Genomic DNA, 23,255 nt, shown 5'->3' on the forward strand with positions numbered 1-23,255 from the left:
AAGCAATTTTGAAATCCTTACTTCTTGCACATTGGCAACTGGGTCCAGAGGTGTTATAAATTCAGGCTCATTCCCTTTGGCAAACATCAGAGGGTATATGTTCATTCACAACATTGTGTTTTGATGACGTGAATCTTTTTAATTCATTAAATCATTGGGGACAGTAAAATAGTGATGTTTCAACACCAACATTTTATTTTCTCCTAATATTTTATTTCCCCTCATTTTTAATTTGGTTACTCAAGTACATAGTTGATGTAGAAAGAGCAGAATGAACACTCAGTTTTTGTAATGAAGGTGCGTGTGCATGCTCTGGACCGTGCGCAAGCCATAGACTAGCTTCAGGTGTCATTCCTTTGCTGCCCACCTACATTTACTTATTTTTGCTATAAAAACTTGATAGACATACTACTTAAGGTGTCATGAACTTCTTCATACTGCCTTAGTTAGGTTTCCATCGATGTGAGGAGACTTCTTATTGTTGGTTTTGAGATAGGATCTTCTCTGCCTTCTAAGCATACAACACCCAGTTCGTTTTGTTTTGTTTTAAATATGGGTCCTTGCGCTTGTAAGTAAGCATATTACTTACTGACTGAGCGTCTTAGTTCCTTTTCTTTTTAGGTCCGGCCTGGAACTAGCCCAGTCTAGCTTTTAAGCTCACAGTTTTATCCTCCTGCTTTTGTCTTCTGAATGCTGGGATTATGGGTATGATCCACACTCAACTTTTTTTTTAATCTTTTTAAACATAGCTTTATTTTTTTTAAAAAAATGCCTAATGCCTTTAGTGTATGCATTGTACATGTATATATCCATGGAGGCCAGAAAAGGGTGTCAGAGCCTTTGGAGCTGAAGTTACAAGCCATTTGCTTCTTGTAACCAAACTCCAGTTCTTGAAGAGCAGGTCACTCTCTTAATTATTGGGTTGTTTCTGGCTTCTAAAAACAGCCTTTGATATATTTTGGTTTCCTGCTAGCTTCGGAAGGTTATGTAAATGTGTGTACTTAGGTACTCATGGATAGAAACATTCTGAAGCTAATGTTTTGACGTTCAAAGTGTCCATTCTTCTAGCTAGGAAGATTCTATAATATTATAAAGTTGGTTCTTGACTCTTCCTGGCATAATCCCTAGTAGTCTTTGGTAGTTTCCTTGTTATTAGTGTATCAGGATATTTCAGGATTATTGTAGATTTCTGCTTTCGAGCTGGACAAAAGGTGAGATTGAAGGAGATTTTTATTTCTTTGTCATGGTATGAGCTTTGTGCACAGTCTCCATTTTTCTCTTTCCACTTTACCTTCCCAGGTTGCTTCTCCATTGTTCCTACATTATTTTATTTTTTCCTTTTTTCGGAGGTGGGGACCGAACCCAGGGCCTTGTGCTTGCTAGGGAAGTGCTCTACCACTGAGCTAAATCCCCAACCCCTCTACATTTTATTTAATAAAAAATTGTATTAGAATTTTAAGTAGAAAGGTTTGTAAACTCATGATAAAAATAGAAGGCATAGAGTGCGGGCAGTTCGAGATTTGGGACATTACAGTCTGGCTAAGTTAACCTCTTGTTTCATCTGTGGAGATACCTTCTTCATTTGGTTATTGGAATCAGTATTGTGATGTTAATGGTTGCTATGATCTTCCCCCTTTACATGGCTCTTTACTGTTAATTGTCTTTCTATTCTAAGTTCTGCCACAACCTTATTAATCTGTAATGAGTCCTTGCAACAGTATTTCACTAGCATGTTAGAAAAGTTGTTGAGTATTAACTCTTTTAAAATCATTTAGTTTATGTAGTATCTAAAGTACCATATGGTTCTGTAAGTAGAAACTGTTCTTGTTTTTGTTTTCTTGACTGGTGCTGGCTGGCCTCGAGCATATGATTCTCCTGCCTCAGCCTTCAGAATGCTAGGATTCCAGGTGTGCATTAGCACACCTAGTTCTGTTCATTTTTAAAGTAATTTGTATTTTGCCCCTCTTCATTTAGTTGAATAAGCATAGGTTTCCTACTTCTGTGCTTCCTCAGCCTTTAAAACTGCTGCTATGTTGAGAAACCCTGCAATTGTCTTCTTTGAGTACAAGGTAATAAGTGTTTGGGCCAAGGTGAGAGTTCACAGTGGCACATGCGATTGCTATTGCCTTGCTACAATCTTTGAATAAACCTATATCTGGTCTGAGGCCCGTGTCTTGTTTTTTTTAACTGCCTGCTTTCTACCTTTTCCCTCTTTCCTTCTGTGTTTGCCTTAAAATGCACGTACATATACTCTTATATTAATCAAATATATAAAGAAACAATAAAAATTAATATTTGAATGGATCTGAGATATTTTACTAAATTTATATTACTTATAAAATGCTTATCAAAATCCTACACGTTTGTTTATAACAAGTATATATAAAATTTAAAATGTGCTTTAGGTTGCATTGAGCCTTTAAGTATCATAATATATAATAAAATATGTGATTATGTATTAATAATAATATTTTAAGATATTGTAATTATAGAGTACTCCGTAAAGATGCAGCCATTATAGTTTATGTAAAATAAGTAGGTAGTAGCTATGTCACTTAGTGCAAATTGAGTCAGTTTCCTCACCCTTTAAACGAAGGCAATAATATTTATGCAACACATTTTTTTCTGGGGACATAATCATTGGTGCCACATAATGGAGGTAACAAAAGATGAGCAATAGGGTGCTGGTAGGATGGTTCAACAGGTTAGGGCAACTGCTACCAAGTTTGAGTTCCATATGTTTGAGTTAGGGATCCATATGGTGGAAGGGGAGAGCCAACTCTGGCAGTTTGTTGTCTGACTTTAATGTGTGCACCATGGCATACTCACTCAAACTCCAATGTAGACTATACAAAAATTTAAAAAAAATGTAGTTTACAAATATAAACAATAGGAATAGAGAACTTGGCAAGAGATTTATAAATTACACTGAAACACTAGTATGAACAGTGTGAGGAATGTTATAGGGAAGGACTGAGGAAAGGAGGGAGGGGAATCTGCAGTTGAATGTAATAATATATGAAAAGAGTACAATGAATTAAAATTAAAAATCCCATTACTATGAAAAAAAGATTAGCTTCATAGGCAGTACAGATAGATCACTACCTCTAGAAGACAAATTATAGTCATGTGTTGTCTAACAGTGTAGTTTCTGTTTGTGGTTTGTTTTGAGAAGATACCTTACGTAGCTCAGAAACTTCCTGTATAGTTGTCAGGAATGTATTCTGTAATGGAGACATTAAGATTTCTGCAACATGTGCCACCAGATCTGGTGTTGAAACATGGTACAAGACAAGCTTATTTTTTGCTGATGGTAGGATCAGTAATGAATTAGATACAGAAAAATGTATTGCCTACTGATGGTAAAAGATTGTATAATGAGTAGCAGTCTGTATAGACATTTACTTTAGGGTGTGTTCACAGTAATATTTCTTGTTAAGTGATTCATAGCTGCACCAGCAGCTTTTAAATAGAATCTTCTCCATACTCCACCAGAAAACTTGGAACAGAGAACTTATACACTATGGGCCCAGATTTAAGGGTAATAACTTGGCTCTAGTGTGTAGTGTATAGTATAGTGGTAGAGTTAGGCACCAAGCACAAGTTAAACAGCCCAGTACTGTGCCACTATGCTGTAGGTTTCCTTTAAGCAACTTGCTTTTATTTCTAAGTGTGTTACCAGGTCTTATCTATGAAAGTGCAGAAATTTCCTCACTGGGGAAAATTTTGAGGAAAAAAAAACCTTAGAAGGCAGGTATTCAAAGAAAGACCACCCTTACACCTATACACACACCTTTGATTTATATTCCAGTATGAGTCTAATTTGTAGCCTTTTAAAAACATTTCTATTCTTTGAGAACATCATACGGTATAATTTGAGCATTTCCACTGTCATCCTTTTATTGGCTAGTCTAATTTGGCTATTTTTTTTTATGGGTGTTTTTGTTGTTGGTTTGGTTTTAGGAGGAATTTTTGTTTTGACAGTCATTTTAGCCCAGGTTGACCTGACACTATGTAGCTGAGGCCAGCCTCAAATCTGTCAATCCTGCTGCCTTAAAGTCCCTAATGTTTCAAGTGAGAGCCATCACAGCTAACTCTTGTCTCTGTTTTCACACATATATGTGGTGTTATATGTCAATACGTGGCAATGAATTTCAACCCATAAAACTTAACTGTTTTCTGAACTGGGAGTGTAGCTCATTAGTGGAGCATTTCTTTTGCCCCAAGCCCTTGGTTTGATCTGAGCACTGAAAAAGAAAATGTTTTCAAAGCCCATTTTTTTAGCTTTTAACTTGTGAAACTATATATTTGCTATTTAGGAAAAAATGCACATATCATACAAACTTTGGTTTTACAGGTTATTTTGACCATTTGCATTTCTTTTGTTCATTTGACCATTTGGGTGTTAATCTGTGTCAGATAAATAGCAGGCAAAGAGGTTCTTCTATTCTTCTGATGGTTATTTATTCTAAGTTCTTTGCTGTGTAGAAACATTAATTTCATGTGACTCCTATTGTCAATTCTTATTACATCCAGATTATTGGTTAACTTAATGTACTATAATCACATTCAGTTGTTGATTCATAGTTGACCCTGAATCAGAGGGTAGTATCAACTGAAAATTTTGGTTTTGCATTTATGTGTATATAAGTAAATACATTCATTTTAAATGTGTGAGTGTTTTGTCTGTATATTTGTGACTTGTTTGTGCCTGGTGCCTGTGGAGACCAGAAAGGACATTGGATTAACTGATTCAGACACACCAGAAGAGGGCATAGGATCCCATTACAGATGGTTGTGAGCCATCATGTGAATGCTGGGAATTGAACTCAGGACCTCTGGAAGAGCAGTCTTGACAGGATAGAGCCTTAATTTAGCATACTTTTCAATGTGTGGAGATGGTACAATGAACACCTATGTACTTGCTACCCAGCTACTAACAGTTACCAGCATGTGGCTGTGGTTTTATTTATACCCTACTCCCTCTTTGCATTATTTTGTAGCAGGTTTCTAAGTCAGTCATGCATGGATTGGCAAAAGAAGTACAGCAGGTCTCAAGACTGATCTGTGTAGCCAAATCATTTATAAAGCTTTAAAAAAAGTGTATGACAGTCCCTACCTCAGAACTGAGTTAGTTAGGTATTTGTATAACCAGGTATTTTTCATTTCTAAAAGGAGTTTCAAGGGAAGTAAGTTAAGTTTTAAGTGACTTGGTTTCTGACGGATTAAAATATTTTCCTTGAACTCATTAATTTATCTGTGTGGTGAAATTTGCTTATTAGGTATGGACTGGATTTATTTTTTGTAGACAAGTTTAATTTTCTTTTACAAATGGGCATAAGGTGGACAAATCACTTATAATCTTTGAAACTGTATGTAATGGTAAGCTAAATGAGTCAACACCAGTCATTATATAAGAGATTTTTACCACCAAGTCTGGCCACACAGAAGAAGATAATTTGTAAAGAATATAGACTAGGATTATTCCCAAGCACCAATTGAATGCATAGGTAATGATTTTATTTTATTGTTGAAAATATTAAGAGCTTCTTTTCCTGTTGCTATTTCCTGTTTGTTGACAGTTGGTAATCTACAACTTCAGTGATCCCTGTTGTATTGTCTAGTTCTTCAGTTGCAGTTTGTTTGTTATTGTGAATTGATGGCCAGAAAGGTGACTCCTGGATCTCTAGCTTCCCAGGATCTTAGGGTAGAAGACCATCTTAACTACCAATTATCACCTACAATGTTATTGGAAATTTCACATTTTTTTGTTAGTATTCCTTTCATCATTTTCTTTTAGTGGTTTTTGGTGCAGAGACACATACAAGCTTTTTTTTTTTTTACTTTTGATATTTTGAGACACTCTTTCTCTATTTAGCCCTGGATGTCATGTGTCATGGAACTTGCTCTGTTGGTCAATCTGGCCTCCAACTTAAAGAGATCCACCTGCCCCTGCCTCCTGAGTGCTGGGATTAAAGGCATCTGTGAAGCATACACATTTTATCTGAGATTGTAGTATATTCACATATTTTATGAGACTGCCAGCAATGTCTGCAAATGAATTTCCAGTTTTTTCTTGGGTGAGTAAAGGCTGCTTGTTTTGTTATTTCATTTTTCTGCCAGGTCATTGATTTAGCTGAGCAGTCCTCCCATATCATTTTATGTAGCTGGGGATAGGGATACTGGTGCCTGTAGTGAGGGGCGGGGGCGGGGTGGTTGTTAGTTTGAACTGCACTTAGAGTTATTGAACAAATTTGCAGCTATATCCCTGCCTGTAGACACTTTTTGGCCTTAGTAAATTGGTCACAGTCTTCATCTCTCAAGCTGTCATGAGAGTTAGATATTAATGTGTGATAGGTAGAGTAAACTCTTTGCTGTTTATTAACTGGGATGTAGATCAAATAGAAAGTCTTAAAAAAATTATGCCGAATCCTCCTTAACAAATCAGGTAATCAGTGATTTCTGTAACTCTAATCAATAGTGAATAGTAGGCTGGGGTTTACTTGTGTTTTTGTATGGCTTGCTTTGATCAGTAATTCTAAAAGTGGTTGTTTTTTTTTTTTAATTTTTGAGATTATGTTTACAAAGTTTTTCCCTTCCCTTTTCTCCCTCTAAACCTTCCAGATGCCCTTCTCCCTTCTTTAAATCCATGCTCTCTGTTTTCATTGGTTTTTATTTTTAGGTACAGCTTGTTGCTATCATGGTCAGTGTAGCTCCTACCTAAATTTTCTGGTTAGAGAAGGCCAAGAGGCAAAATTAATCACTGTAAGGCAAACTGTATTTAGTATATTGTTTTATGGGATTGGAGTTTAGTGTTCTCTAGTTTTATTTGTTTAAATGTTAACACGGCTTCAGTTGAAACTTTGAGTGTCACTTGTGTGTCTTTGCGTCTCTATTTCTGTTTATGGTACCTTTTACTACCAATAGAAATTGAGTAACACTCTGTCAAGGTTTGGATACACAAAACAACCATCTAAGGCATTTGTCTTAAGTAATACTGTTTTAAATTTGATCCCTGTTATTGGCTCAGGGACTACTAGTCTTCTGTAACAAAAATAGTTACACGTGATAAAGGTTTATTGTAAGTGAATGTATGAGTTATAGAAAATTTGGAAGGATCTGAAAAACATAAAACATAAATAAAAGTATGTATTTTTCTGCCATCTAGAGACAAATTCTTTTTGATTTTTCAAGACAAGGTTTCTCCTGAATAGTCCTAGCTATTTTGGAACTTTCTGTAAACCAGGTTGGTCTCAGAACTGCCTGCTTCTGCAGAACTTCCTGAATACTGGATTAAAGGTGTATGTTACCACCGCCCAGTTAGAGGCAAATTCTAGTACTGTAATTTTTATTTATTCCTTGACAGTTTTATACAATGTAAATTCTATTCACTTCAAGATCCACCCTTACCTCCCTACTCACTCAACTTGAAATTTTTTTAAAACTCATTGAGTCTAATTTCTGTTGCCCAGCTACTCTTGGGAGTGAGGCCTATCCTGGAGTCTTGTCAACCTCTGCCCATCATTAAAGAAACCTGACTTTCCCAGCAGCTATAAAATGCTAATAGTATCTCAGTTAGTGATGGAGTTTCATGCCTATCTCCTGCTCTTCATTTTGGGATTTTGTCTAGCCTGAGCTTACACAGATCTTGTGCATGCTGTCTTAATAACTTAATCCCTGTGTGCTGTGTCCTGTTAGGTTGGTTTTTTTTTGGTTTTTTTTTTTTTTAAATTTTGTTTATCAACATACCCACCCTGTTAAGGTGTCTTCCTCAAGGGAAGTGGAGATTTCCCAGTAAAGGTTTAAGAGATTAGATAAAATATGATCCTAGTATTTGTGCTATTCAAACTTGTAAGTACTTATTATTCTGTTAATATAATGAGAGACTAAATTATTTTCTACCCACAACTATCACAGGGACTATGGGGACTCTGTCAGTTGTGTTAGCCTTTTCATTGAGTTTTGCTATGTAGTCCAGATTTGGCTTTGAAGTCAAGATCCTCTTGTTTTGGTGCTGCTTCCCCCCCCCCCCCCCCGGAGCTGGGAACCGAACCCAGGGCCTTGCGCTTGCTAGGCAAGCGCTCTACCACTGAGCTAAATCCCCAACCCCTCTTCCATTTTCTTAATAGTTTTATATATGGCATAGCAAAAATTAAGAAGAACCACTTGAACAGAGAGGTTGTTTGATGCTTATAATTATATTCTGACCCAACAAAGGCAGCAAAACATTTCCAGAAATTTGTTTTTAAAAAGCTATCTTCTTTTGTTGGGATTTTTTTATGTAATGGAGTTTTCATTTGCTTGACCTCTAAGTTAGAATCTATTCCTCAATTTCCATTCTTTTTATTTGCGATAGTGTACAATAGTTAAAATTTAATCTCTCAAGATTTGATAACCAGACAAGGTGCTGATTTTTCCTCTGGACTTTAGTTTTCTATCTGTAAATAGGGACAAATTGGGCTGGAAGAATATTTGTGTATGAAGTAATAATACATTCAGTCTCTAATTGACATGTTGCAAAATCTATTCTTTAGAATACTTGAATTTTTAGATACCAAGTAGGCACTACTTTATAACATTGTTGTGTGCCTTCCTTAAACCAATTTGTTTTTAGAATCATTAAGTATATCTGTCAGCCTGGCAGTGTACTTATGTTCATAACATTTCTTTTAAATACAGGGTATTGTTTGGCTTATAGCGAGCACTAAGTAAATATCCCCCCCTCCCCCATTGGAATAATAGTCTTGAACTGGGAACAAAACTTGAGGATTTTAATTGGTATCTCAAGGACACTGCTATCTTTCATTTCTTTTTTAACTACAGTATTTCTTGCAGTTGAATGATAGAAAACAGACTAGTTGTTCACTGGTTATAGGGAGCATCTGTTTTTGCTTTTTCATTTTGGTTCCTGGTGTGTGTCAGGGAGCAGCATGCAGAAGAAGTTCATACTTAGAATTTGGGACATCAGATGATTTACAGGTCTTTTTGCTACCACCAGTACCTTTTAGGCTTCTAAAGTCTGGTATTGGCAGCAGAAGCACCCCAACTAAACTGCTTCTGTGTCCCACCCTTGGATATGGTTACCTGGCTTCCTTAAATTCTACCATTTTCAGAGCCTACGAGATTTAGGCTCCTGTCAGTTCTCTGAGCCACTAGATTCTCTTTCAATAAATTGCTTTTCTGCATTAGCTGGCTTTTCTGTTGTTCCAGACACTTGAAATACAGTATCTATAGTCAAAAACAGTTGTAATTATAGCCAGATGCTAATTTTTGGGAAGATTTTACCAGTGACCTCATTTACAATTTTTGGTAAATAACAGTGAAGTGGTCATTATAAATTTATTTTATTTAGTGGGTAACTTACTTAGTACTTTGTGCTTTGGAAGATTTTTTAAGTGGTTAATTCACATAGAAATTTAACAGGATTGGCATGTGTCTTTAGTTCCAGCACTTGGGAGATAGCTGGGTGTCTGGGTTCCAGGATAGTCAGGACCAGGTAGAGAAACAGTGTCTCAAAGAAAGAAACTCTTGTCTTCACTTATGTACGCGATTCTACATTATTGACATTCCTTTACTAGAATGGCATATTTGTGACAGTTAATGAATCATCCAAAGATTATAGTTTATATTTGATTTTACTCTTGGAATTAGAAAGTTTTGGGGCTTAACTGTATTTATAATAGCGTGTATTTAACCTATCATGGAATAATTTCCCTGCCTTAAAGTCTTTTGTACTCTAGTCACTAACTCTTGGCAATCAGTAGTCTTTTTTTTTTCTTATCTCCATATTTTCCCAGAATACCATATAATTAGAGTAGTCTCTTATGTTTATAGATTGTTTTTCAGACTTGACATTTTGTTTGTTTATTGTCTCACTATGTAGCTCTGGCTGTCCTGATCTACTCACTATAGCTGGCCTCACAGAGATACACATGCTTCTGCACTGAGATTAAAGGCTCTGTAACTGGCCTTTTCCATTTGTTCCTTTTGTTTAGTAATCAGAGTTTGAGATTTTTCCACATCTATTTCTTGATAGCTCATTTAGTACTAAATATTCCTTTGTCTGATACACTGTAGTTTTTTTTTTTTACCAAAGAATAGTTTTTCCCAAAATTTGACAGTTGCAAATAAATCTGCAGAGTTGTATGCCAGTATTTATGTTGACATAAGCTTTCTACTCCTTTGGGCAATTACCAAGGAATGCAAGTACTAGGTCATATTTTATGAATATGTTTAGTTCTGTAAAGCCATTTTAGCCATCTTCCAGACAATCTAAGGGAGTTCCTGTTGTACATCCTTGGTAACAATGATGTCAGTGTATAGTGAAATCTCACTGCTGAGTATCAGAGTCTCTTGCTGTGTAGCGTCTTTGGTTTATTTTTGTTGACGTTCTATTCTATGCGCGTTTTGAATAATTGTTTTCTGTCTTCTGCTACTTTGGATTGAACCAAGTACTTTACCAGTGAGCTTCCTTGACGCCTTTAGCAAATATTTTCTCCATGCTGGCTGTTCACCAAAACCTGTTATCATCTAACTCTTTGGAGATGTATTTTACATTTTGATAATAGGTCTGTGATCTATTTTGAACTGTCTTTTCTGGAGAATGTGGAGTTTTTTCTGTTTTGTATTACATTTTTATGATGCAGGGTCTTGCCTCACTCTCCAAAGTACTATGATTCTTTTCTTCTACTTGTGGGGGCACAGGTATTCCAGTACCTTTGTTTTTTTTTTTAATCCCTCATGCATATCATATATTGCCTTTGCTTCTTTGTCAAAGGTGACCAAATTTATATGCAGTTATTTTGGGGCTACATTGTTTTTCATTGACTAGTATCACACACATTCCTAGAGCTTGAACGTATTTGATACATTGATATTTAAGTATTCTTAGATGCATATATATATATATATATATATATGGTATTCATTTCAAATCCAGTTGTTCATGATAGCATATATAAGAGTAATTTTTGTACATTAACTGTATTCTGGAGGTTTCAGGAGGGAGGTTTTGGGTGTTTTTTTTTTTTTTTGTGGCCATTGGGTGTATCGTTTGGATTTTCTACATAGATGAAATGATAATCTTCCTTCCCAATCTGTGTCTTTTGCTTCCTTTATTTTGGACCTCCTATAAACAAAACAAATATTTTAAAAATACTTAATTTTTTAAAAATAATTAATGGAAGAGATTACTGAAATAGGCTGAAAGGATAATACACAAAAATCAGCCAAATAAAATTAGATTTCTAATCCTCACCTTGTATATTAATCAGCTAGAAATTAATCAAAGACTTTAATCCCCAGACTTAGAAAGAAACATAGGGAATACCCTCCTAGGCATTATGGTAATAAATTTTGGAACAGAATTTCTAGAGCAGAGTACTGGACCAAGTATTGGCAAACTGAACAGCATGTAATTACAAAGTTGCATCACAGCAAATAAAGTTATAAAGAAAGCACATCAACAGCCCACAATGAGAGAAATTCTTTACGAGGTATACTTCAGACAAAAGGTTTATATTCAGATTTACAGAGAGTTGGATAAATTAAACACTAAGCAAATACAATTTTGAACCAACATCTGAGTAATGAAATTTAAGTAGGCACTTTTCAGAAGTCCTACTTCTGAAAATTTTAAAGTATTCACATCCCCAGTCATCAAGGAAATGCAAATAAAACTACTTTGACATACCATTTCACTCAATGAGAATAGCTGTCTATCAAGAGATCTGACAGATGTTTGAGGGACAGGAAACAGGGAAAAAGGGATCCTTATTCCCAAGTACAGAAGATAGAGTAAAAAGACACAAACAATTATCCAATTATTCATTGCTGGTGAGGGTGCTTCCAAAAAAAAAAAAAAAAACTACCAGAAGACCCAGTTTTCCACTCTTGAACATATACCCATAACTCCATATCCTTCATAGAGATACTTTCACTTCCATGTTTATTGCTGCTCTATTTAATATTCCAAGGAAATGGAATTAACTTAGATGTCCATCATGATGGATGGATGATGAATGGATAATGAAAATCTGCTATATTTGTAAAATGGACTATTTGGTGCTAAAGAAAAGCAAAACCATAAAATTTGCTGGAAATGGACATTGAATATTTCTGTCTGACATAATTTGGGGGATTAAAAATCTTTGATCAATTTCTGATAGGAGTCTTAATTTTATTTGGTTGGATTTTTTTTATTTATTGTTGTTTATTTCATTAATCTCTTCCTTAATCTTTATTATTCCTTGCCATTTACTGACTTTTGGATTGGCAGTTTTTTGAGAGCCTTGATGTGCTTCATTAGATTGTTTGAGATTTCTCACATTTTATTTCCTATTCATTTTCATTCACTTTACATCCTGATCACAGCCTGCCCTTTCTCTCCCCTGTCACCCTTCTCACAGTCCTGCCTCCCACATACCCCTTTCCCCTTCACTTCTGAAAAGAGGTACCAACCCACCTGGGGATCTCAAGTCACATCCTCTCTTACTGAGGCCAGACAAGACAGCCCAGTTAGGGGAACAGGATCTACAAGCAGGCAGCAGTCAGGGTCACCCCTGCTCTAGTTTTGGGACACTCACATGAAGACCAAGCTGTACATCTGCTAAATATGTGTGTGGGTCCTAGATCCAGCACGTGTGTGCTCTTTGGTTGGTGGTTTGATCTCTGGGAGCCCCCAAGGGTCCAAGTTAGTTGGCTCTGTTAGTCTTCCTGTGGAGTTCCTATCCCCTCTGGATCCTTTAGTACTTCCTGCAACACTGATACAAGACTCCCCTAGTTTCATCCAGTGTTTGGCAATGGTTCTCTGCATCAATTTCTGTCAGCTGCTGGGTGGAGCCTCTCAGAGGACAGTTATGCTAGGTCCCTGTCTGCAAAGATAACAGAGTATAATAGTGTCAGGGATTAGTGCTCATGGGTGTGCATTTCTTGTAGACAGGATACATTTTTGGGTTGAAAGTTTTCTGGATGGATTGTGACTCTAGCTCCACTGGGAGTCCTGGCTGGCTACAGGAGATGGCCACTTCAGGCCCCATATCCTCTACTACTAGGAGTCTCAGCTAGAGTCACCCTAGTAGACTCCCTGGAGCCTCCCCTGTCCCAGGTCTATTGCAATTCCTAGAGATTGCTCCCCTCCCCCACTTTTCCATTTCCTTTCATTCCTGGCTTTCTCTGCCCAGCTCTTCTACTTGTGATTGCCAAGGTGCCACTTCCACCCCCCATCCCACCCTGTGGGCGTGGCCATCTCTCACTTTTTAATATGAATACTGTAAAGTTTCCTCTTAGGACTGCCTTGGCTTTGTCTCTCAGAAGGGAGGTTCTAGTAGGTTGCTCTCATTTTTTTGTTTGCAGCTGGCAATTTTGCATTTTCCTCTCAATTTCTCGGATGGCTCACTGGTACTTTAAATATATATCATTTAGTCCCCAAATATTTTTGTAGTTTCTTTTGTCAAATTCTGCTTTTACTTTATTTACTGAGATCTGATAGGACACAAGGGATTAGCCTGATTTCTTTTTATTTTGTATTTGTTGAGACTTTTTGTTCTATAATACCAAATTTGGAAGTTCCATGTACTTCCGAGAAAATGTATATTCCCTGTAAGGTAGAATATTCTAAATGTGTCTCTGTTAAGTTGATCCTATCTGAAGTTCTTTTGCCCATTTTTATTTCAGAAGACCTGTAAGTTTCTCACTATTGTGCTTGGACCATTGTGTTTTTTATGCCTTTTGATGTTTCTTATGAAATTTGGGGCTCCAAATATAAATAGTTGTTTCTTTTCACAGTCTACTTAGTTCATCCATTTCTTTTATAGATTGTACACTTTTGTGTGTTCTCATAAAGTAGTCTATTGTTCACCTTCTATAATATTCCATTAGGAATTTTTCGAAGCGCTAATTTGGTTATTATTGATTATCAAATTTGTGTTTGTCTTGAACTATTCTTATTTCTTCACTTTGAAAGATAAACTTTGCTAGATAAACTTGGCTCACAGTTACTTCAGAGTTTGATAAAACAATACTTCATTTTGTGCTTTTTCTGTTTGCTGGTGCGAAGTCTGGGATGTGTTTGATATTTCTGCCTTTGTATGTATGTTGATATTTTCCTCATGTTACTTCTAGTATTTTTATTCATTTTGTATTTTTGACATCCTGACTATGATGTATCATGGAGTTTCTTCTCTGGTCATATCTATGTGGATTTCTATATGTCTTATGTATGTAGTTTTATCTACTTCTATTATAATGCCAATAAATAGCATTTGATTTTATCTGTTTCTTCTTTCTACACCGTGAATTCTCACATTTGACCTTTTGATTGTATCCCAGAATTTTTAGAAATAACATTCATGTTCACCTGAGGCGGCAGGGGTTTGCGGGGGTAGCCGACTACTGGAACCTCAGAAGTCAAAACCTAGGATCCACATTGCCCTTTGAGACCACTGGAGTCAAAGCTTTAGTCTCTCAGGGATCTTTGGTTCCATTGGAATCAGAGGCCTGAACTTGTGGTTCTTCCCAAGCATGGCTCATGTTGTGCCCCTGAGGGTTCCCAGTTAATAGACCTGTGGGGCACCTAGCCTCCAGGCTAGCCCAGGATGATAGACAAGCACTGCACTAACAGGAAGCCAAAGGGAGGTTACTTGGTGACCTTTCCAAAGCAATCTGCTACAAGAACATGGAATAGAGTGCTGGGCCAGAGGCTGACATGTCACTAAGGTGGGCAGCTAGGAAGTATAACCTTAAGGTGAGGCAAGCAGCCTTGGGAATTCTTTATATATTCTAAGTACTATACATGGTTTGCAATTATTTTCTCCCAATAGGCTTTTATATACATTTTCTGTTTAAGTCTGGAACATTTTGAGTTAATTTTAAAAATCTGGATATGTGCATGTGTGACTATGTGTATGTGAGTGCAGGATCCTGTGGAGTCCAAAAGAGGACTTGGATCTCTTTTGGCTGGAGTTGGATGTGGTTATGAACCATCTGAAGTGGGTACTTAGACTTGAACTTGGGTCTTCTGCAAGAGCAGCACAATCTGCTGAACCATCTCTCTAGCTCCTTGAATTTATGTAAGCTGGGACACTTGGGTCATAGATTATCGCTTTGTTTATGGATGTATTCTTATTCTGACAACTTTTATTGACATGCTTGATGTCATTTGGATGTGTTTGTATATCTGGGTTTTTAGTCTAATTTATTGATAATCATGTCTGTCCCTCAGTCAATACTAGTATGTGTATGTACAGTATCTTAATGTTGTGTAAGATGATGTAGAAGGAGGAATGAATTCCAGGAACATACAACATGGTGACAGTAGTTAATGGATATATAAAAATTGTTGAGTAGATTTTTAGGTATTTTCTCCACACCCAAAAAAATGTATGTGAGGCAGTACCTAATGTTATTAACTCTCTTAGCAATTCTACAATTTGAAAAGTAGTGACTAGACAAAATAAGCCTTTAATCCTAGCACTTGGGAGGCAGAAATGGGTGAGCTCTGAATTTGAGGACAACCTGGTCTACCTAGAAGAATTCAGAACATATCCAGGGGTAAACAGAAACCCTGTTTCAAAAAGCCAGAAAAGTTAGTAGCTGATATCCTAAGGCATGGTGGTACATGCCTTTAAGCCCATCATTCAAAAAACAGAGGCAGGTGGGTCTTCAGAGTTCAAGTCCAGCCTAGTGGTCGTTGAAAGTCACTATATAGTAAGTTTCAGGACAGCCAGAGTAGGGCTTTATTCTCATTTAAAAGAACAGAAATCCCTCAAAACCAACCAAACAAAAAACTGAGAACCAGGCTCACAGCCTGAACCTAATCCTTCAACCCTACCTGGTAGAAGGAAAGAAACCTAACTCCTGCAAAGTTGTTTTCTGACCTCCACATGCATGCATAACACAGGTGCATGTGAACACAGGAACAATTTTCTAAGGTATAACTGAGATAAAAAAACTGTTTGACCCTACCCCCACCCAAGAGGGTTAGATTGAGCCTTGCATGCTTGTAATTCTATCATTATATTCTGTCTCCAAAAATAGTGATTCACCCATGAGACCAGGCATCCCCCCCTCCCCTGGTCTGTTGGCAAGTTAAGGATTGTTGGGGGCGGCATGTCATTTCTTTAGTAGTCTAGCCATGTAATTTCAACTCAGTGGGGCACACACAAAAAGAAATGATAAAAGTAGGAGTGGTCTTGCTAGGAAAAGGGGGTTCCACCAGCAGGAATGGGAAAGAGCAGATTGACATGGAGTAGGGCTTGAAACCTAAATTTTTTATTTAAATGTGTAAACTGTCAAAATAATTATATAATCAATTCAAAAACCAATCCTAGAGCTGAAGAGAAAACAGTTAAGATCACTTTTCCCTAGCACTTACATGTTAGTTCACAGCCATTCCTACCTCTAGTTCCATGGGGGGATCCAGTGGCTTCTGGTCTCGTTGGACCCCAGGCCTCTATGATATACATACATACATGTGAACAAAACACACACATAAAATAGATTTCAGTAAAAAATTTAAACATCTTATTTGGGGGGATTTTGGTACTTCTACTTTTCACTTTTGTACTTACTCATGCAGTATTATGATTAATGATGCTAAATGTTTGTGTACATTCTTAAAATTTTGGCTAAGTTCCCAGACCCCCCCCCCCCCAATAATTAGTTTTTCCATACCAAGGTATCAAAAAAATCTTTCCTACTTACCTGTGTCAATAAAGTATTTGAAATCCTTACAGTAGGGGAGAAAAAAGCTTTTATGTTTTGGCTTAATTTGGTTTTGGTTTTATTGTAACAGAGATTGTTGGTTAGTTTTATCTACTGTCATTTTCTGTCTCATAGCCATAGCAGTGAATTAACATAACTCCAGGGTCACACTAGGTATCTTGCAAACTAACTCTTCATCTAATATTTGTGTCTCTAAGACTGCAGAGCTGTAGATTATCTGTAACTTTGTTTTTGGGGGGTTTTCTTTGCAGATCTTAAAGCTGAAAACTGAAAACATGAAAGTAGACAGGACTAAACTCAAAAAGACACCTACTGAGGCTGTGAGTATCCAAATTTGCTTTGTGCGTTTTCTTTATTCCAGGAAAAAAAAATCATTGTGACCAGTTCAGCAGTTCTGATCTTCCAAATAAATATATCCAGTTAATACGTGTTACTATAGCAACTTGTGAAACTAGGAGGAATTAGCTCTGTAGAGTGTTTGCCTAGCATGCAACGAGGCCTTGCGTTCCATCTTGAACACTACAAAAGAAAATAAAATACTACCTTGCCATTTTAACTTCTTTTGATTAAAAGTTAGTAGCTAAATGACCAGTGGAAAAAGGAATAGTGAACAATAAATACTTTGTAGATATTTGGTCCCTGAAAGGGATTTGCAGGCTATAATATAAGCATTTAAAGACAGTATGACAATGGAAAACATGTAGAATCAAAATTTACTATAGCTATTAGAACCTAGAGTTTTTTGTTTTCAAAAATGGTAAGTTCGTTGATTTTATTAGTCGTCTATCTTTTACTTTGTATTTTGACATTGGAATGCCAGTGTGTTGCTAAATGCCATATATTGAACATATTAATATTGTTATTGTAAGTTTTCATTTTATTTTGTTTTTGATGTCTTTTGGTATCTATAAGTTTTGATGACTATAATACTATCATTTTAAAGTGAAGAATAAAAAAATAGTCTTAAGGAATTAAGATTTTTTAAAAAGACAGTGCCATCTGTAATCTATTTATACGAGAATTGAGAATCAGGACAATCTAGCATATGTAAGAACTTAATAGAGGGATTATATATTGTGGGAAAGAACAGTATTAGTCAATAAAATGTGCCAAGACAATTACTTTTGATTTGGGCGGGATGGTACGGGGGACTGTTTTACTGAAGTAAATTGTAGATAAGTCATCAAAAGTCAGATATTTTTAAAAGAAATTATAGGAGAAGTAGAACATACAGGTGAATGTTTACCTTGTCTTAGGTGGGGATTGCCCTTCCAAGCATTAAAGCAAAGGACAAAATACCAAAATGGAAATGTAAAATACCATATCCAAAATAAAAGGACACATGACAATAGCCATTCTAACAGGTATGAGGTAATATCTCATTATGATTTTGATTTGCATTTCCCTGATTATTAGTGATGTTGAGTACCTTTGTATGTGCCATTTGGCCATTTATATGTCTTTGGAGAAAAGTCTTTTCAAATTCCTTTGCCCACTTTAAAATTGGGTTATTTGGGGGTTTTCACTATGAAGCTGAAGAATTTCTTACATATTTTAAATTAACCCCCCCCCAGAAGAATGAAAAGCGAAATAAGTTAATTACAGAGGAACAAATACTACTTGATTCCTCTACTATGGGGCATCTAAAATAGTCAAAAGGTATGTAAGTAGGCAATAGAATGAATGCTGGTTATCGGGGGGGAATGGGGGAATTGTTCTATGGCTATGTATAATTTAGTAAAACGAGTAAAAAGTTGGGTATGGTGGCTCACGTCTAATTCTAGCACTTAGGAGATTGAGGCAAGAGAACCACAAGGAGACTGAGGCAAGAGAACCACAAGTTCAGGGCTACATAGTGATACCCTATTTGAAAAGAAAGGATAAGTTTCAGAACTTACAATTACTGGTAAATTGCTGTGTACTTTAAGAATTTTGTTGAGGGTGAACTTCATGTGAAGTGTTCTTAATACACAAACATACACAGAGGGCCACATGGAAACTTTGAGGTGATATGTTTTTCACCTGGAATGTGGTGACAGTTAAATGAGTATGTATTCATCTAAACTCACCAAATTATGTTAATTATGTGCTTTTTTTATATGCCATAATATAATACCACAATTAAGCTCAGCTGTGTGGGGGAGTCATGGGACATGAAAAGCTGGAGAAAATATTTGTAACCCAAAGTAGTTAATATCTTTTATGCTGAGTCAGAATTGAATATCCCAATGACAAAATGGGCATAAAACCTTTCAGAGAAGGGCCAAAGCCAGTAAACTAGAAAGAATCGATTTTACAGGTGATCAGAGAAATGCAAATTTTATTTTTTATGCTAAGTAAATTATAAGGCTCTTACAGTCACACTTATGTAAATTTCCTAGCTTCTATCAGATTACTTAGAATATAAAGTCACTGACTAGTTGTGTTTTAAGGCTTGAATTGCCTATTTTACTCAAGCAACGGAGATTTCCCAGTTTCTCTTACTGGTATTAGTATTAGGTTTTATTTTTAAGAAATGTTCTTTTTTTCATTGATCTTACTGATATCAGTACTAGGTTTTATTTTTAAGAATTTTTTTTCATTGACCACTTAGAATATTGGCAGTATTGCAAAGGATTTCTCCCATAGGTTTAATAATAGGAACAAATTCATGTAAATTCTGGTAGCAACTTTGAACTGACAGATGGCTTGCCTTTTCCTATGAGTCAGGACAGTTTCACTTGGTTTGCCTTTATGTACAGAGAAAGGAAAGATACTGTAAGGCTAAGTAAACCTTTTGATTAGAAAACACAAGTACCTTAGATTTAAATGTGTGTTATAGACTTCTGTGAAAAGTTGGGTTGGGGTGGGGCTACCACATCAGGAAAGGTTTTTTGGGGGCCCATGAGATGGTTCACCAGGTAAAAGTCATACAATTTAATCACAATGAACTCAGCCCCTAAGGTGAAAAGAACCAACCCTGCACCATTGTCCCTGTCTCATGATATCTGTACATACTCTCTTCTTCCCCCTCTTTCCTCTTCCCTGTCTCCCTGTCCCCTAACCCTTCCCTCCTTCCGCTCTCATTTAGCAATAACAAGAAATCTCTCACTGTCACAAGTCTAAAGGATGTTGGAATGATTCTTTGAAAATGAGAGAAATAAGGAGTTGTGTATGGTAGTACAAACTTTTTAATCCTAGCATCTGGGAGGCAGAGGCAGGTAGATCTCTTGAGTTCAAGACCAGTGAGGGATACATAGGGAAACCCTGTCTCAAAACAAGAAAGAAATTAAGCAAGAAAGACAATGAAACAATTGGTTTATTTTTCTTTCCATATACCACAAAGATAGAAAAACATGATGCTTGGGTTTGGGAAGTAACATTTTTAAATACTCTATTTGGTCTAGTCCTTGGTAACCTCTGAAGCATTCAGTGGGCAACTGAAATGTTAGTGAGGTTGAATTCTAGGAAAGGTGGTAAAAGGTCCAGGCTATATTGCAAGCTGCCCTTGTGCCATGTATGGCTTGTCCAATTAGACCCAGGTATCTCACATAACTGGTCGTCATGATGCCAAGCAAAGTCTTTGGCAAGGCCATAGTATCTTTTGCCAACAATATTGCATTTGAGCAAGATCTGACTTGGGTACCAGGTTTGTGAGATACTAAATGCCATGTAATGGTAACATACCAAGTTATTACAGGACTCAAATGTTAACAAAATGGGTATGGGTATTACCTATGCCACAGAATCATACCATTGATGTATTTGGTACTAATCCAAGTAAATGGAGAAGGGACAGATGAACCATGTGAACTGGTGGCTCAAATTCTCCATGTTTTCTGATATTCTTGTTTACTGTTTTTCCTACAATCTGTACTTAAAAGGGGGTGGGGCTAGGGCTGAGGTCATCTGGTTTGTAGTAAGATTTTGTGTCAGTTTTTTTTATACATATGATTATCACAAAAATTTGAGGGAGATCCTAGCAAAGTTGAGAATTTGACTTAAAGAAAATTATACTTTTAAATATCTTATTGTTGATGGGAATCTTTAGGGGTTCCTCCAGTTTTAGATCTCACAACAGTATTGTTGGATATATAGGTGGTATTATACTATTGATCTCTTGAATGGGGATTCAGAAATTAAAAGAGAGGATGACATTAAATCTGAATCCCATGTTCTTTGCTTAAATACCAAGACAGCATGATCATTTTAAAAAATCACACTATTGTGTGTAGTTGCTAAGTGGCAAGTACTTGAACATGATCTTTAACATGTTAGGTTGTGTTTTTCTGGTAAGTAAATAGATAGTAAGTAGGACTTACCATAGTTTAGTAATTATAAAACCAAAAACAAAGCATACATTTGTTTGGCTCCAAAGCTAGTTTATTCCCAAGTGTTATCACTTTCCTACCTGTTGTCCATTAATAGATGTTTCCCAGTCTCAGTCTTTATGCCATTTTCCTTTCCACTCTCAGAAGAACCTTTATTATAAATTATCAATCTACTCCTTGATACCTGATAATGGTCTTGTCCATCAATGCAAGAGATCAGGAATGTATGGAAATGGGAATGCAAGTAAGAATAGAGTCATAGTTTTACAAAGTTCAGAAGCTCTATGATCTTTTTGAATTCAAGGTTTAATATTGTAGAAAAAAAATCAGTGTTAGCCTTTTCCTTTCAGGCTGGTTGGCACTCTCATGTGCTTCAAGTGTGTTCTTTCTCTCCCTCCCTCTGTTCCTCCCTTCTCCCCCTTTCCCCCTCCCGCTATGTTGCAGATTATTTAATTTTGCTTTTTAGTGCTGCTTAGCTTGTTTCCTTTATTTCTATTGTCAGTGTACTTCAAGTAGTCTGCATATACAGGTTTATTCAGGTTTATTTATTTAAATAAATGCATAGTGGATTGTTCAGAATGAAAGTATTTCCTTATAGGTTTCTATTGTCATCTAAAAGATCTAGTATTTTATATAAGCAAAAGTTAATTGCTTTATGGGTTTAAGGGTCACTTGTCCCATTCTTCTTTGTGTTTCTCCCTAATTGCTAAACATGTTTTGTGAATCCTTGTTTGTTTTTCTTAGCCTGCAGACTGCAGAGCCTTAATAGACAAACTCAAAGTTTGTAACGATGAGCAACTCCTCTTGGAACTGCAGCAAATCAAAACATGGAACATTGGCAAGGTACGTAAACCCATGATAACAGAGGACAGGGAAAATGCTATTAGTATATCATTTTTGTGCTTTGATAATGACAAGAGAAACCACAGTGGAATAGCCTGATTCTATAGTTACTTAAGTATCTATCTAGCATATGTATCACAGCTCTTGACTACTGGCATTTAGCCAGAATTGTTGCCAAGAACCTTTTTTTTTTTTTAAAGAAACACCAATTTGTTGGGTGTGTGTGTGTGTGTGTGTGTGTGTGTGTGTGTGTGTGTGTGTGTGTGTGTGTGAGAGAGAGAGAGAGAGAGAGAAGAGAAGAGAGAATGAGAATGAGAATATAAATGTGTTAGAGTTCAGAAAGTAAAAGCATTTGTTGCCAAGTCTTGTGACTTGAGAGATCAAGTCTGATCCCTGCATCCCTCATAATGGATGGAAGGAACCAATTCCCCCCAAATTATCTTCTGACTTCTACATATATGCTGTGGTATGCACACACCCACATAAATACATTGATGTTTGAAGAAGTCAAAACAAAGCTCTATCTTAATAAAACTCCACTCTAAAGTACCCGTTCAGTGTATTAAAATTACTATTATTCTTTTGGTGATAGGGGCTCACTGTGTGGCCCAGGCTTCTTAGAATTCATACCCTACTACTGTAGCCACCTCAATACTGAGATTATTAGAGCATTTCACTAAGCTGCTTTTATCATATTTTTATATCTTCCTTATCTCCTTTTTAGTGTGAGTTATATCACTGGGTGGATCTGTTGGACCGCTTTGATGGAATTCTGGCAGATGCTGGACAAACAGTGGAGAATATGTCATGGATGCTTGTATGTGATAGGCCAGAAAAAGAACAGCTGAAAATGCTTCTGTTGGCTGTATTGAACTTCACAGCCTTGCTCATTGAGTACAGCTTTTCTCGGCATCTGTACAGTTCCATAGAGGTAAGAGAATATAAGGCTATGTCATCTGTTCTTAACTATAACTGTGTATGTCCACTAACAAATGATTTCTGATGGTTGGTGCTTTCCTTTTCATTGTGGAGCTCTTATATGATTTTCAGCTTCAAAGATAGTAGTAAGTGGGAGGATTTAGCTTAGAGGTAGTAGACTTGCCTAGTGTGTATAGGTCCCTGGGTTGAATCCTGAGAACAACAAAGGGAAAGAGATAATAGAATGACATAAGCATAAATACTACCAGTCTTAATAATGATGGGAAAGGGGCTGGAGAGATGGCTCAGCAGTTAGGAACACTGACTGCTCTTCCAGAGGTCCTGAGTTCAAATCCCAGCAACCACATGGTGGCTCACAACCATCTGTAATGGGATCTGATGCCCTCTTCTGGTGTATCTGAAGACAGCTACAGTGTACTCACATACATAAAATAAATAAAC

General features: G+C 36.6%; 1 protein-coding gene across 50 annotated transcripts in view; it reads left to right on the top strand.

Moving 5' to 3' along the window:
- Positions 1-23,255, top strand: part of Huwe1 (HECT, UBA and WWE domain containing E3 ubiquitin protein ligase 1) — a 130,119-nt gene that overhangs the window by 10,992 nt on the left and 95,872 nt on the right. For 42 of the 50 annotated variants that reach the window (XM_087600511.1, XM_087600513.1, XM_087600536.1 and 39 more), the window contains 3 exon segments: positions 16,974-17,042; positions 21,777-21,875; positions 22,600-22,806. In XM_087600511.1, the coding sequence (XP_087456637.1) occupies positions 16,998-17,042; positions 21,777-21,875; positions 22,600-22,806 (351 nt within the window). In that variant the 5' untranslated portion in view covers positions 16,974-16,997. 50 annotated transcript variants of the gene reach the window in all.

This window comes from Rattus norvegicus, chromosome X (genome assembly GCF_021556685.1).
Source record: "Rattus norvegicus strain SHRSP/BbbUtx chromosome X, alternate assembly SHRSP_T2T, whole genome shotgun sequence".
NCBI classification, from domain to species: Eukaryota; Metazoa; Chordata; class Mammalia; order Rodentia; family Muridae; genus Rattus; species Rattus norvegicus.